The 14,111-nt window shown below is 34.0% G+C and overlaps 1 protein-coding gene across 2 annotated transcripts; it reads right to left on the bottom strand.

The window, feature by feature from the left end:
- Positions 1–12,219: 12,219 nt before the first annotated feature.
- LOC145120984 (FCS-Like Zinc finger 1) lies at positions 12,220–13,833 on the bottom strand. Of its 2 annotated transcripts, XR_013714454.1 has the most exons (3): positions 13,357–13,833; positions 12,422–12,883; positions 12,220–12,269 (listed from the first exon to the last, which is right to left on the bottom strand). XR_013714454.1 is itself a non-coding variant. In XM_079056761.1 (2 exons), exons 1-2 carry the CDS (start codon positions 13,677–13,679, stop codon positions 12,697–12,699), a joined length of 510 nt encoding a protein of 169 aa, XP_078912887.1. In that variant the 5' UTR covers positions 13,680–13,832; the 3' UTR covers positions 12,271–12,696. The 2 variants fall into 2 exon arrangements, 1 of the variants encoding a protein (XP_078912887.1); XM_079056761.1 differs by lacking the exon at positions 12,220–12,269 and having other exon boundaries at positions 12,271–12,883; positions 13,357–13,832.
- Positions 13,834–14,111: the final 278 nt, after the last annotated feature.

The following is a 14,111-nucleotide window of genomic DNA, read 5'->3' as shown; positions in this document are numbered from 1 at the left end:
ATCCACCATCGATTTCAGCAAGTGAGCTATGAAATCGGCCTGGTTCAAGCTTACTAGTCTTCAGGTATAAAAATCCTAATTTTTTGAATTTTTTTTTCTCAAATCACAGATGGCACAAGAGTCGGTCCAAGCAACAGAACTCATGACCCATTTCAACTAGGGACGTGTCCAAACTCAAATTCAAAATGAGATCTTCCATCTTGATTAACATGGTAGGTAGGCATGAAAGATGAGGCAAATAATGTTCCTCGTATTCCCGGCCAGAAGCTTTTCTAGACGGGTAAAGGTAAGGGGAAAACATATAAGGAAGGGAAAAACAATTAAGATAACTTTGCTAGGAGTTAGGACCTTTTATCCCATATATGTTAAGAGGATTTTGATCCTAATTGAAAACTATTTTGCGACCCACTTGTGATTTCTTCTTTCTCCACCTACTATTTCAAGCCTTCTTATTTATTGTTTTTAAGTCTAACATTTTGACTATGTTTCGGATAATTTGACTATGACTTCGTACATTATATTTCTAACTACATTTTATATAAAAGGTAGAGTAGGGAAATTGGAAACCATGATTTCAATGTTTCTTATTGTATTCTATAGTTAAATTTGAACTAAAAAGTTATAGTGAATATTTGATTTGTGGTTCTAACTAGTCAGAAGTGGGAACTTGATGTATATCCACCAAGATATGTTAGGCCATCAATGGGGAGAAGTGGTAAAATGTAGAATTTCAGGGTGAATTTTTCAAAAAAAAACATTAATTTTACTAACTTTGTATATTTGGTGAAAAATAATTTAGCTTGTTAGATAAATCAAATACTATTTTATATTTCCAATATCCTGAAATGCAATATGTTATGTCCATAATTAATGATGCTGATGTTTGTTACTTGATCATTGTAATTGAAGGTGTTGGAAGAAACCTTATGCATGTGTATGTGATAGTTTATTTTATTTCATTATTTTTATTAGTTTATTATAGTATTTTTTTAGCTCTTTTTATTAGTATTGCATTGTATATTCTTTATTTTCTTTATCATGGATCGTGTCGGGTACTTTCTATTTTGCATGAGATATTTTGCAGGGTTTTGGAGTTCATTGCGGTTACGATTTGACTGGAGTTGAGCTTAGTGGCTTTTCGATGCATTATTGGGCTTTACGGATCCATCAAAGGAGATTTGGGCTTAAAAAGTTGAAGATTTGGATGAAGTGGGCTTGTGAAGATGGGTCATGGATTCCTATTTTGGGCTTGGACTATCCATATTTAAAGCTTGAATATGATTGGCCAAATTTGAATCATGTGAGGCATGGAGGGGACCAAGGGAATCTTGGGTAGTGGAGTGGTGTAGTGGAGAAAAATGGACCAATAGCATTCCAGCAACACTTGCGAGCGTGGAGTCTCAGTCGCGCAACACTTGCGCGGGTACCCGCGCAACTGCACACTACTTTTGGGCATTTTGGTCATTTTGTTCACCATTTACCTTGGGGTTGGATTTTTCAGCAAACACTTCGATTTTTCACCATTGGAGACCATTAGAGGTAATTTTTGGAGCTTGATACTCATTCTTCTCATTTTTCTAAGTAATTGGTAGATTCTTGATGCAAAAACACTTTTGTGATTGTTATTTTGTTGCCATGAGTGGCTAGTTTCTCTATTTTGGTAACTTTTGCTAAAACCCTTGGATATTTGTGGGTTTTTGAAGGATTCATGCTTAATTGTCATTTATCTCATGTTTATGATTCTAGTTCACATTTCTTATGCTTGTTTAATACTTTGATCATGAGCTTGGTACTTGAATGAGCAATTGTTGGTTTATTTATTTGGTATAGCATTGAATCATTGAATTGACTTAGAACAAGGGCTTTATGATGGTAGAAATCATCTCTAGCTTATGAATCATGACTCCTTTATAGATGTATAAGCATTGACATCCTCTAGGAATTGGGGATTCCTTCATTCTTAAGGCTAATCAACTTCTTTGGTTCAATTCCTTCAATTGAATCCTTGATTTCGATTAAGAATGTGTGTTGTGCGCTTCACCAACCTCCATACTACCTATGAGGAATCTTGGCATATCATGCTTCATGATTGCTATAGCCAATTTGGGATGAATGATAAGCTTCATATTGAATCCTAATGATAAACACACAAATGTTCATTGTGTTGAGTTGCCTTGGTTAACCAATTCTCTCCAATATTTAAGCATCTCACCATCTTGCTTAATTGCAAGCTTTTTAGTTATTCAAGTCTTTTAGTTTTCAAACAATCACAACACCCCCCCCCCCCTTTTAGTTTAATTGTAGTTAGTTACTTTATTTACACTAGTTCTATTGGATTGCATTGGTGATTGAATACAACCATTTCCCCGAGGATCGATACCCCTTTTTACCATTGCATTACGTTTTATTTGCAAACAAAATGTGTAATTTGCTTGGTGGACTTAACATCCCACCAGTATGTGATTGTAAGAGGTGATAAGGTGGCGAGAGAGAAAAAGCTTCTTGTGAAACATATCGAGCGGAAATAGGAGCAACAACCCAATATGTATTTTTATCTCTCCGAGTGTACATCAGTATCATAGTGTCGGTGAATATGGTATTATATATGAAAATATACTGCACTCACCGATTCATTATAAGGATTCTTAAAAAAGTTAAGTATGTTGGTAATGATGATGTTGGTACATATTTTAATGATGTTAGTGCACATGATAATATTGATTACCGATAACAAGTTTCGCTAAATGATGTTGGTGCACGTGATAATACTTAATACCGATAAGAATTATCCTTGAATGATGGCTATAAACATGATGATATTGAATACCAACAAGAAGTTTCGTTTCTGAACAATGTCAATCTAATAAGATATGGGGATCCAACAAATGTTTGTTTAGATATGTTTGACCCAAAAACTAATTGTGAAGGAGAAAGGTTAGATGATAAACATACACAACGGTATTCAAAGACTCTATTGTATGGTATACCCTATATTGTCATGTCCAGACCATGTTAAAGCAAAGACTCCATCACACAGCCAACATCCAAGTCAAAATATCAAATTTCTACAAATATTCCCAAGCAAAGAAGCTCTTCAACCGATAGTTAGAGAAAACAGTCTTGAGGGAGGTTTTCAATGTAAAACAACAGATCGTCCAAAAATAGGTTTGAGGTTGTTTGTTATAAGAAAAAAATCTTGGTTGATTAGGGCTCACGTACTCAAATCTAGTGGTGGGCTTTTCGAAACCACAAAACTTTTTGACGAACACACATGTTCATCAACATAGTTGAACCCGAAACATTAACAAGTAAACAAAAAAGTGAACATGAAGCATCGGCAAACAAACAAAACTTTTTTAGGTAACTTTTTTAGGTGTATCTTGATTTTAGGGTTTAAATACTATAGGCTTTTGGGTCGATTTTATAGCCTATCTGCTCAAATTACAGATGTGAGGGGTGAAATCGTATGTGGTCTTAATCACCTATGATTTATGTGGCTATTTTTTATAAACTTGATTTTTTTTGGGTAGAAATAAACTTTTTTTTAACAATTTTAGTTAAATTTTTAATTGTCTCTTAAAACGATCAAAAATTTGACTTTTTTTTACTATATTACCATTGTGATGTACTTATTTATTTATAATAGAAAAATATACAAAAAAAAAGCACTAGACTTATTTAATTATAATAGAACAATATACACAAAAAAATCACTATATTTTGATTAATTTTAATGGCAACAAAAGTTCACTGTATCTTACTTATCTTTTGTGGTTTAGCTAGCCGTTATAAATAAAAAATGATTACAGGTTAAAATTTAATGGATTAAGTAGAATTAAAAAAGTTAGTTAACGTGATTAAAAATATAAATAAATAAAAAATATTCCACTAAAATTTAAAACTTTAACAACTTATCTATTTAAGGATTTAAGAAAAAAAAAAGTGTTTATCTCTAATAGTTTATTAATATTATGACTCAAAATTTCTGTCATATTATATTTTTATTAATTTTATCTTCTATTTAAATAGTTTTTAATGGTTAACATTTCCAACAATATTTTTTATAAATATAAATAATTTATTCTTATTTATTTAGAATGTTCTATAAATCTTCTCTTTTAAGTTATTTTCAAATGAATATCATTAGTATTTTTTTTATATACGTCGAATGGTACAGATAGACAAAATTCTAAAAGCTAAAAGTATATAAAATATTAAAAAAGTATTACGGTATAATTATAAAATTAGAAAATATATTTAAAATATTATATAGTCGTTTTAATTTTATAATTTATAAATGAAATATAAATAAATCTATAACTAATTTAATTAATTAAAAAAGAAGTAAACATTATTTAAAATTAATTTAGAAAAAATATAATATAGTATAATTGAATATGATGGACTTAATGTCCAAAACCTAAGAGTATATTTGACATCTCATTTGAGATACTTTTATATATACATGGATTAATTATTTACCTTTTAGACAAAATACAAAAATGGTACATGTGGTTTTTAAGATTTGTATGTTTTGTTTTTTATTTTATTTTTTCGTTATACGTATAATTTTTATGGTTTCAATTTTTGTATGGTTGGACTCTGATCCTTATAAAATGAAATTTCTATTTTTTTATATCTTTTTTATCTTTTGTTACTTTTAATCGGTGTTGTAAAAATCATTACTTGGTCCCGATTAATCTCTCATTAGTTCTTAGGCAGTACTTAACCGACTAGAATGCGCTTAACGATTAATTTTTGCTTACACAATGAGTGAAGCGGTAGCAAACGATGAAATTCTAACACTTTGAAAAAGTTTTATCTCAATAGAAACTATTTGAGAAATTATTATTGTTGTATTAATCATATTAACTTATTGTGTTATCATATTAGTGGTATTTACGAACTTTATTATAGTATTACTATTAGTCATATTTAATTTTTAAATTTGACGAATTAGCAATTTAGTGTAAATCATTTCACACACTTTTACACTCCCTAGCTTGTGAGGAGTATTGGGTGTTGTTGGGAACATTCACATAAAGCTTAATGTAATCTTTTAATCTAATTCTAAGAGCTTGTTTAGATTAGGTTAGTAAGGTTAGGGTTAATCAAAGAGCTTGTTTTGGTTAATTAATGTAATGAATGAGAAGTGTTAGAGCTTGTTAACACTTCCAAGTACCGACTTAGATGGAATTGAGCAAATATCATGTTATCTTGGAATCGCATTGCTAAGTTGTCATACATATAGTTGGAGTCCTTACAAATTCTGAATTTAATTCACTCGTTTAGCTGATTACTTGTGTTTTTAATCGTTTGTTTTAATCATTTTATTCTAAATCCCCACCCCCACCCCCACCCCCCTTTACTGTTGGTGACCATAGTACCTTGCGCAAAGAGGTATAGACTAATTATCCCGTGTCTCTGTGGATCGACCCTACTTGCCTTGTACTACCTTTTAGTGCAATATATTGGAATTCTTTTGGAGTATATCGTACCCCTTTATTTGTTGGGTTTGACACGCCTAACAAATTGGCGCCGTTGTCGGGGACACGGTGTTACTAATTGTTTATGCCAAGATTTTTGTGAGCAGGTACATTTCTATAAAAAAAGTGTCGTTCATAAATGAATACTCCTTACATTAAAGACCAACTTTCTGAGCTAGCTCAGTTAGTTATGATGATTGGAAATGACCAAAGTGCGTAACCCACACCTATTCATTGCGAATTTTGCACTCAAAATGGACATCATTCTGATATGTGTCCATATCTACAAGGAGAATGGGAAGAAGTGCAAGAAACGGGAAGCTACTACTGGCCAAACCAATGGAGTTATGATCAACCTCAACATGATCAATGGTGGGAAAGCAACCAAGCTTGGGGAAATAACCAATGCCAAAACCCATCCCAAGCTTGGGGAAATGACCAATACCAACTAACTCCACAGTTCCAACAACCATATCCTCCACCTCCCCAACAACCTAAAACGTCGGGCATGTCCTTGGAAGACATAGTCAAAAGCATTGCCACTACCACCCAAATCTTCCAAGAAACAACAAAAGCTAGCCTCAAAAGCTTAGAGCAACAAATTGCAAAACTTACTCAATCTGTGAGTAAAATGGAAGCTCGGAGCAAATTACCATCGCAGACTGATAAGGACCCAAGGCCTATCGTTTCTACCATTACCTTGAACGATAGGAAAATTGTTGATGACCCAAGATTGCAATTTGAAGATGAGGAAGAAGAGGAAGAAGTAGAAGTGGAGGAGGATGTCAAGGAAACTATAGAGGATGTGTTGGAGGTTGACAAAAAAGAGGCTGAGCCACCCACTACCAATGAGAAACTCCTTTCACTGGTAGACCAACCACAAGAGCCGAAAACAACAAATTTGTTGGACCCTTCAAGGGATATGTACCCCGAGAAGGAAGACACCCAATCGGTTATCAAATCGACCACTTTATCAAAGAAGGAATATTTGACCACCTTACTGGACAAGTACAAGAAAGGGGTCGGCTGGACGATTGTTGTCATTAAGGGTCTAAGTCCAACATGGTTCCCACGCAAAAAGAAAGTCAAGTACAAGATAAATGCTCCATTGAAGGAGGTGGCGAGAAGGTTGATGTGTTGTAAAGGCCCACATACTTAGAATGAAGCATATTTTGGGGCCAATTCGAGCCAACGACTTAAAACAAGGGCGGCTAACCGGGAGGCAACCCGGGGGTATTTTTGTCTTTTCCTTCAAAACATTTTCGTTTCTTTGAAGTTTTTAGTTTTTAATGTTCCAAATGTGTTGCAACATGTTTTTATACCTAGAAAATGAATCTCGGGCTCCAAATATATTTCACGGATAGCTTGGGGAAGATGAAGAGGAAGTTCTCAACACAATTGCAAGGCTCCAAGAACGATTTGGTAAATTCTTTCCATATCTTTAACCGTTCATATTTTGCTTAAAAATCCAATTGGTGTGCATTTGTGACTATTTTGGACCCATTCCTAACCCAGTTACTATCCTCTTCCTCATCCTCAATAGGTTGTTCCGCCTTCTCCAAGCATCGGGGACGATGCTTATATGTAAGCTTGGGGAGGGGTAGAGTTGTACAATAGGTTCATCCATGCATTTAAAAAAAATTAACCTTCTTATTTTCATTTTTTTTCTCTTGCATTTTGCATTTACAAAACCCAAAAATATTTTTAGTTCACGTTTTTGCATTCCATCATTTTCATGCATTATTTAAAAAAAATACGAGATGAAGACAAACTTTACATTCGATAGCTCCATGAAGTGGGAAAACGAGAAATCAAATTAAAAAGAAAATACCCAAAGTGACCGGATAGTTACCGAAAGTGTAGAATCAGCTGTCATGACTAGGGGGCCCAAACACCGTAATTCGAGACCCCAGCCTTAGAAATAATAAAAAATTTGCATACTGAAACATTTTGTGGGCGGTAATTACAGCTTTAGGATGATTTGCTTCTGAATGTTTAAAAAGAATCTTTATCGTCAACTCTGGACCCACAGAACACGGACCTATTTGTTGACACGCGTTACCCTTGCGGTAACAGAGAGCTTAAGTATCAGATCCACACAGTCAAGAAAGAAGAACGGGTGCAACTGTCACATCTAGCACCCAAATCAGAATTTCAAATACGCAAACGAAGAAATTATCAGAAATTCAAAAGTTGATTGAAGAATCTAAAGCTCAAAATGAAGATACAAATCCAAGTTCAATCAAAATCAAAAGCCACCTCAAAGTCAAATCTGGCGAATGAAGAACTGTGTGATATGATACTTGTGGCTCTCGAAAAAGTGAAAACATAGGAGCTGGGCCCCTTCAGGCCGGCTCACTGTTTCAGCGAAAGCTGATTTGCCATGACGGGTTCTTAAGGATGCGTCGATTCTGATTCTTGGGCATTTAGTCTTAAGGACATAAGATCTCGGATCATGTTATTTTCTCCCATAAAGCTAATTATGGTATAAAGTTTAAATAAGACTATGGTTGGATTATTGGGTTAGACTATTTCTTGGTCTTCCTCACTTTGGGAGTCTGTGATATGTGGAAGGTAGCAGGATGGTCGCCTAGGTATTAATGATTGGAGCCTCATTGATGTAAAGTTTGATCATATTTATATATATTTATAAAAAATAAATAAATTACTTGTCTTCTTAAAAAAAAAATCTTTGGTTCATTTTGTTTCTTAAATATCTTTTATACATATGTTTCTTTTTCATAGTTTTCATTGCATGCATTCATTATTAGCTTTTAGGATCTTTCTGTCCCCGTTTGTTCTATATTTCTTTTTGCCATCTAGAAATCGTCCTGTTTGTCCGGTTCTTGTTCTTTCTTGAGGATAAGAAAGGTCTAAGCTTGGGGAGATTTGTTAGGTGCATTTTGTGCACCTTTTTTCACACCTTTTAGTCCCTTTGTATGCATCTATTTAGCATAGTTATTCTTCATTTTTATTGCATTTCATCATATTCATGTTAGTCTCTAGAACAACATTATTTGCACACTTTCATGTTCTTTTCAGGTAAACCGGAGGTTAGAACGCGCTTTGGGAGGTGCCGGGAAGCATTGGTGAAGATTTCGGGATGATCGGACGAAGAACGGAAAAGTTGGAAAAATCAAGTTTGGATTCGGAGTCAGAGTACACGGGTTGTGTTGGATTTACACTGAAAAGTGGGCACGGGGCGTGTTTGACTAAGAAGAAGTTGTTGACCATGTTGAACACGGGCCGTGTCAGTTTAGTGCAAATCAACACGGGCCATGTTGGCTGCTGAACACGACCCATGTCAGTTTAGCCTATTTTGACACGGGCCGTATTCGACCCAAAAACTGCCTTTTGACAGTTTTTCCTATCGGTTATCATTTGGAAACATTATTTCCCTTAATAGTAAGTTGTAATTGCACATCATTTCTATCTTTACAACTTGTGATTTTTTCTAGCCATGTGTGGCTAGAACCCTAGTTTCTCCAACTTCATGTTTTAACTTCTTGGTTGTGATTTCAATCATATGACTTGATGTTTGCTTTTAATTTCTATCTAGTGAAATTGATTTTGCTTCAATTTAATGTTTGATTCTAATTGTGATTCTTATTGGCCATTTGAATTAGGGTTAGGTCATTCAAGTTATTCATTTTGCAGAGTCCGTAATTGTTTTGTGAATTAGACTAAGTAACAAGCATTAAATTGATTCCCATTGAATGAATTTAGTGTAAATCATTTCACACACTTTTACACTCCTGAGCTTGTGAGGAGTATTGGGTGTTGTTGGGAACATTTACATAAAGCTTAATGTAATCTTTTAATCTAATTCTAAGAGCTTGTTTAGATTAGGTTAGTAAGGTTAGGGTTAATCAAAGAGCTTGTTTTGGTTAATTAATGTGGTGAATGGGAAGTGTTAGAGCTTGTTAACACTTCCAAGTACCAACTTAGATGGAATTGAGCAAATATCATGTTATCTTGGAATCGCATTGCTAAGTTGTCATACATATAGTTGGAGTCCTTACAAATTCTGAATTTAATTCACTCGTTTAGCTGATTACTTGTGTTTTTAATCGTTTGTTTTAATCATTTCATTCTAACCCCCCTCCCCCCCTATTTACTGTTGGTGACCATAGTACCTTGCGCAAAAGAGGTATAGACTAATTATCCCGTGTCTCTGTGGATCGACCCTACTTGCCTTGTGCTACCTTTTGGTGCGATATAGTGGGATTCTTTTGGAGTATATCGTACCCATTTATTTGTTGGGTTTGACACGCCTAACAAGGTCGTTCTTGAACTCCATAAGTGCCAAAGGCAACATTCACTATATCATAATTTCATGTTCTTAATCTTGATTTTGATTTCGATGGGAATTTTGATTTGATTTCAGTTTTATCTAGTTGATTTTGATTTGGAAGCCAATATCCCTAGATTTGGTGGAGGGTGACTAAAAGAGACGATCTAGGTCATGAAAGTATCGAGGATATACAGAAATCTCAATGAATCTTCTAGCCTCTGTTGAAGATACATCAAGCCCATGTCGAAAATGAATCAAGCACCAACATGGTGATTTTGAGTTTGAGAAGATGAATCAAGCCCCTACTGAAATGGATGATGAATTGTAGGTGTTTTTATATGGATGAAAATAAAAGGATATACATAAATCAATTGATTATCAATGATGTAATTATGTAGAAGATATTACAAGGATATCCAATTTCTAGATCTCTAAACCAATTTTTGGGTTGCATATTAATATATCATCTCGCAGTTGATATGGGTCGGAGAACAAAGTTTGCTTACCAAGTAGGGTTGTTCACTATTTGTCTAAAATTCAATTGTCCAATTGAACAATCTGGATTGAGTTTTTTGGTTCGGATATTCGGATTTTTAGATGAGTTTTCAACAAAACCGAATTCTTATTTTGGATTGGTTTTGGTTTATAAACTAGAACCGAATAGTCCAAAAAACCGAACAACAATTTATTATTTATTTATTTTTAATATATATTTTTGATTATTTCTTAATTTTGTAATTTATTTTTTCAAATAGATTCGAAAAGTTTCACATAATAAAAATATTTTCATATGTATTTTCTCTATAAAGTTGTTACTTATAAAATATTAAACTGTAATATCGTTTTTAGTAGTTGTTTATAAATTTTAAACCACAACTAAAAAGATTGTTTTTTGTTTTTTCTATAAAGCTGGCTAATATTTTAGTTATATGTGGTTTTAAAATATTCCATATTTTGAAAACCGAATTATAATAATCAGTTTAACCGAATTGTAGTTTGGTTGGATCGGATCAGATTTAAATTTAGTTTAGACTATTCGAATCAATGTTTTGAAAACTAAAATCAATTTGGATTCATTTGATAGGATTTGATCAAACCGGTCCACTCAAACGAACACTCGTACTACCAAACAATCAAAGCCTACATCAACTTAGGTTATTCTAACCACTTGGGTTGTGGTGACTTGGTAAGGCATTTGGAAGATATGGTGGATAACCTATTGACCCATGTTCAAATCCTGGCACCACTCAGCCATTGTGGCCATGGAGATTCGTCTGCAGTGACTCCAGGGCATGATGCAAAGCCTCATGTTTGCAGCGGGGGATTAGTCGGTGCGCGAAAGTTGGCACGGAAACCCTCGATAAGGGAGTTCCCTTTCCATATCGACTTGCTATAGGTTATTCCTCACTCGGAGTGTGTTTTTAGTTACATATCGACTTGCTATATGTTCTAGGGTTCGGTTTTAGGAGTTTGAAGGTAAGTTTATCAACTGCAAAAGTGTTTATTTACACATTCCAACAAGTGTGTTTTTAGTTACATATCGACTTGCTATATGTTCTAGGGTTCGGTTTTAAGAGTTTGAAGGTAAGTTTATCAACTGCAAAAGTGTTTATTTACACATTCCAACAAGGAGGCACACTTGTGGTAGAAGACGAAGGTGGTAGGGGAGGCGCTTTCCAGCAAGAGTAAGGGTTGGTGGTTTCTATCTATTTATTTTCTTTAACCGAAGCTAGAAGGTGATCCGTGCTCCGAGGCGGTTGGAATTTTTTTTTTTTCATGTTTACATGTTTCGGTGTTTCTTTAATTTTTTTTTCTGAGAAATATCATGGCTGGGGGACCAAATGTGCCAATTCCATAAATGTAATATGTCAAAAACTTGAGAGGTCATATTTGCCAATTCCATAAACGAACGAACATGAATAATGCAGTTTGTTAAACAAACGAACATGAACAAAAAAACTTGTTTATTTATCCGTCCGTGTTCGTTTATTTGTTCGGCTAACTTAAACGAACGAATATGAACAAGTCTCATTCGTGTTCGTTTACAACAATGTGTGTATATATATATATATATATATATATATATATATATATATATATATATATAGTCAAAGATAAAAGATAATAAAAAAACGTAAGAATATCATTCTTACATGGTGCAAAGTTCAATCTAAGTAGGAAATTAAAAACATAATTAGGAACAAAATATACAAATATAAAGAACCATAGGGACCATTTATGTAACTTTGCCTAACTTTTTTTAACTTTAACAATGTTGAAGTTTCAAACCAAGAAATTATTTTCTTTTAATTCTAATTTCATAATTACATTGCACCTTTTTTCAAAAATATTATTTAATTCTTAGTATAAAATCCATATATTTGTGGTTGATATGCATGATTCTTATTCTGTAAAAAGTTAAAAATATAAACTAGAATCTGATAAATTAATATTTAATTAGAAAAAAAAGGTCGAAATTCTTCACTTCCCTGAAAAAGAAAGAAAAAGAATACTTCAAATCACAACATAAACAGAAAGTGCCAGACACACCACAAAAAGGGTTGCATTAGGACTTGTACTTTTATGGATATATATATATATATATATATATACTCAGATGTACTACAAGATAAGCACGTACAATAACTTCATGCATTAAGCAGTTGTGCAATACTCCATACACCACCATTCTTCTTCTTGGTTAAGATGGTAAGTCTACCATATTTTGACCTTTTTTCACATTTCGTTATGTTATATAGCATTTTTACCACAGTAAAAACAGTAGCGTGGTAAATAAAATAAGGTAAAAAAAGCAAAAAAAAAAAAAAATTATATCTTGTTTCTTTTCACCTCACATACTTATATAATGGACAAAATTTTCCCTTTTTACCCCTCGTTTTAGGAAGAAATTACTGGTTAAGCAGCAGCAACTGCTCCAGAATAAAAAGGGTATTTTTTGGAAGATTTGTTTGGGGAAGTTTCACTCTTTTCTTTCTTCCTCAAAGCTTTCATTGAAGCAGAAAGATTCTTGTTTTTTTCTTTGAACTCATCGATGTCGATCTGCTCTGATCTGCACTCTTCACTACAGAATGGTGTGTCCCCTCTGTAAATTCATCGAAAAAAATATTAGGAATGGAAATCAGAGCATACACATCTTAGAGTCGATCCAGATTTGATAAATCTGATTGATGAAAATTTATGAAATAATCGAAAAGCTCCCCCAATTAGAAATGGAGAACAGATGAAACCCGTATGAAATATGATCAAATATCTCTTCGATCGATGATAATTGTCGATCTAATAAATACCCAACTGGGAAATGATCAAAATCTCTTTGATTGACGTGATATTTGGAAAATTGATGATTTTTTTAAGAAAGGTGCGTCGTTTCAGCGGAATCAAGAGCAAAAAACATGAAATTTTTAGAATGGTTTGTTAATTCAACAAATTCATGAACCCAAATTAAAATAAAAGAGAAAACAGAGCAAACCCATCTGATATTGGATCCAAATATCTTTGATTCTAAAGAAAAAAAAAACAAAACAAAAGGTTGATATAAATTATGAATCAAATTACCTGTACATGAAGATATCTCTATTAGGACCAAGTGGTTTTTTGCAGAGAAAACAAGCATCCAAAAAATGAGGTTGTTGTTCCTCAAATCTTCCATGCAAAAACCTCCCAGATCTTGGAGAAGAAATAGAGGAAAAAGACGAAAGGTTTCTAAGACTTGCTTTTCTCGGCGAGTACAGAGGTCTGGAAATCAGGTGTTGTCCACGGTGGTTGTCTTCCGTCGACGACGACGGTGATGATGAGAACCCATGTTCTATGTCGGAGATGGAAGCAAGCCCATTGTTTTCTTCAAGAAAATAAGGCCTTCTTGTGGTTGTAGACTCCATTTCTTGGCAGATAGAGAGAGAGGAGATAATGGCGGTGGACGGTAGACGGTGGCTGGAAGGAATGCGAAGGAGGAGGTGGGGTTTATAAAGAGGAGTTGGTGAGTCAAGAGGAGAGAGAAGGTGAGGGTGGTGGGGTGGAGTGGGTGGTAAAGTATTAACCACTGGAACAAGAATCTATTGGCTGAAGAGCAAGACCACCCTTGTATTGGAACTTAAAACTTAAACACGTGTAATCATAAATAATATAATAATAATAATAACATAGTTATCTACGGTTCAACATTTGAACAGGGGAACCGGCCCGGAACCGGAACCCGATTTTACCGGTCGGGGCGGGACCAGAACGATATTCTTGTGGATTTTTAGAACCTGGAACTGGTAGGAACCGGAACCGATAGAACCGGCAAAAATCGGAACCGTATATTGCTATTT

Source organism: Lactuca virosa, chromosome 6, assembly GCF_052849685.1.
Source record: "Lactuca virosa cultivar CGN04683 chromosome 6, Lactuca_virosa_CGN04683_v6, whole genome shotgun sequence".
NCBI classification, from domain to species: Eukaryota; Viridiplantae; Streptophyta; class Magnoliopsida; order Asterales; family Asteraceae; genus Lactuca; species Lactuca virosa.
Note: the sequence above shows the minus strand (reverse complement) of the source record. Positions and strands in the feature narration are given on the sequence as shown.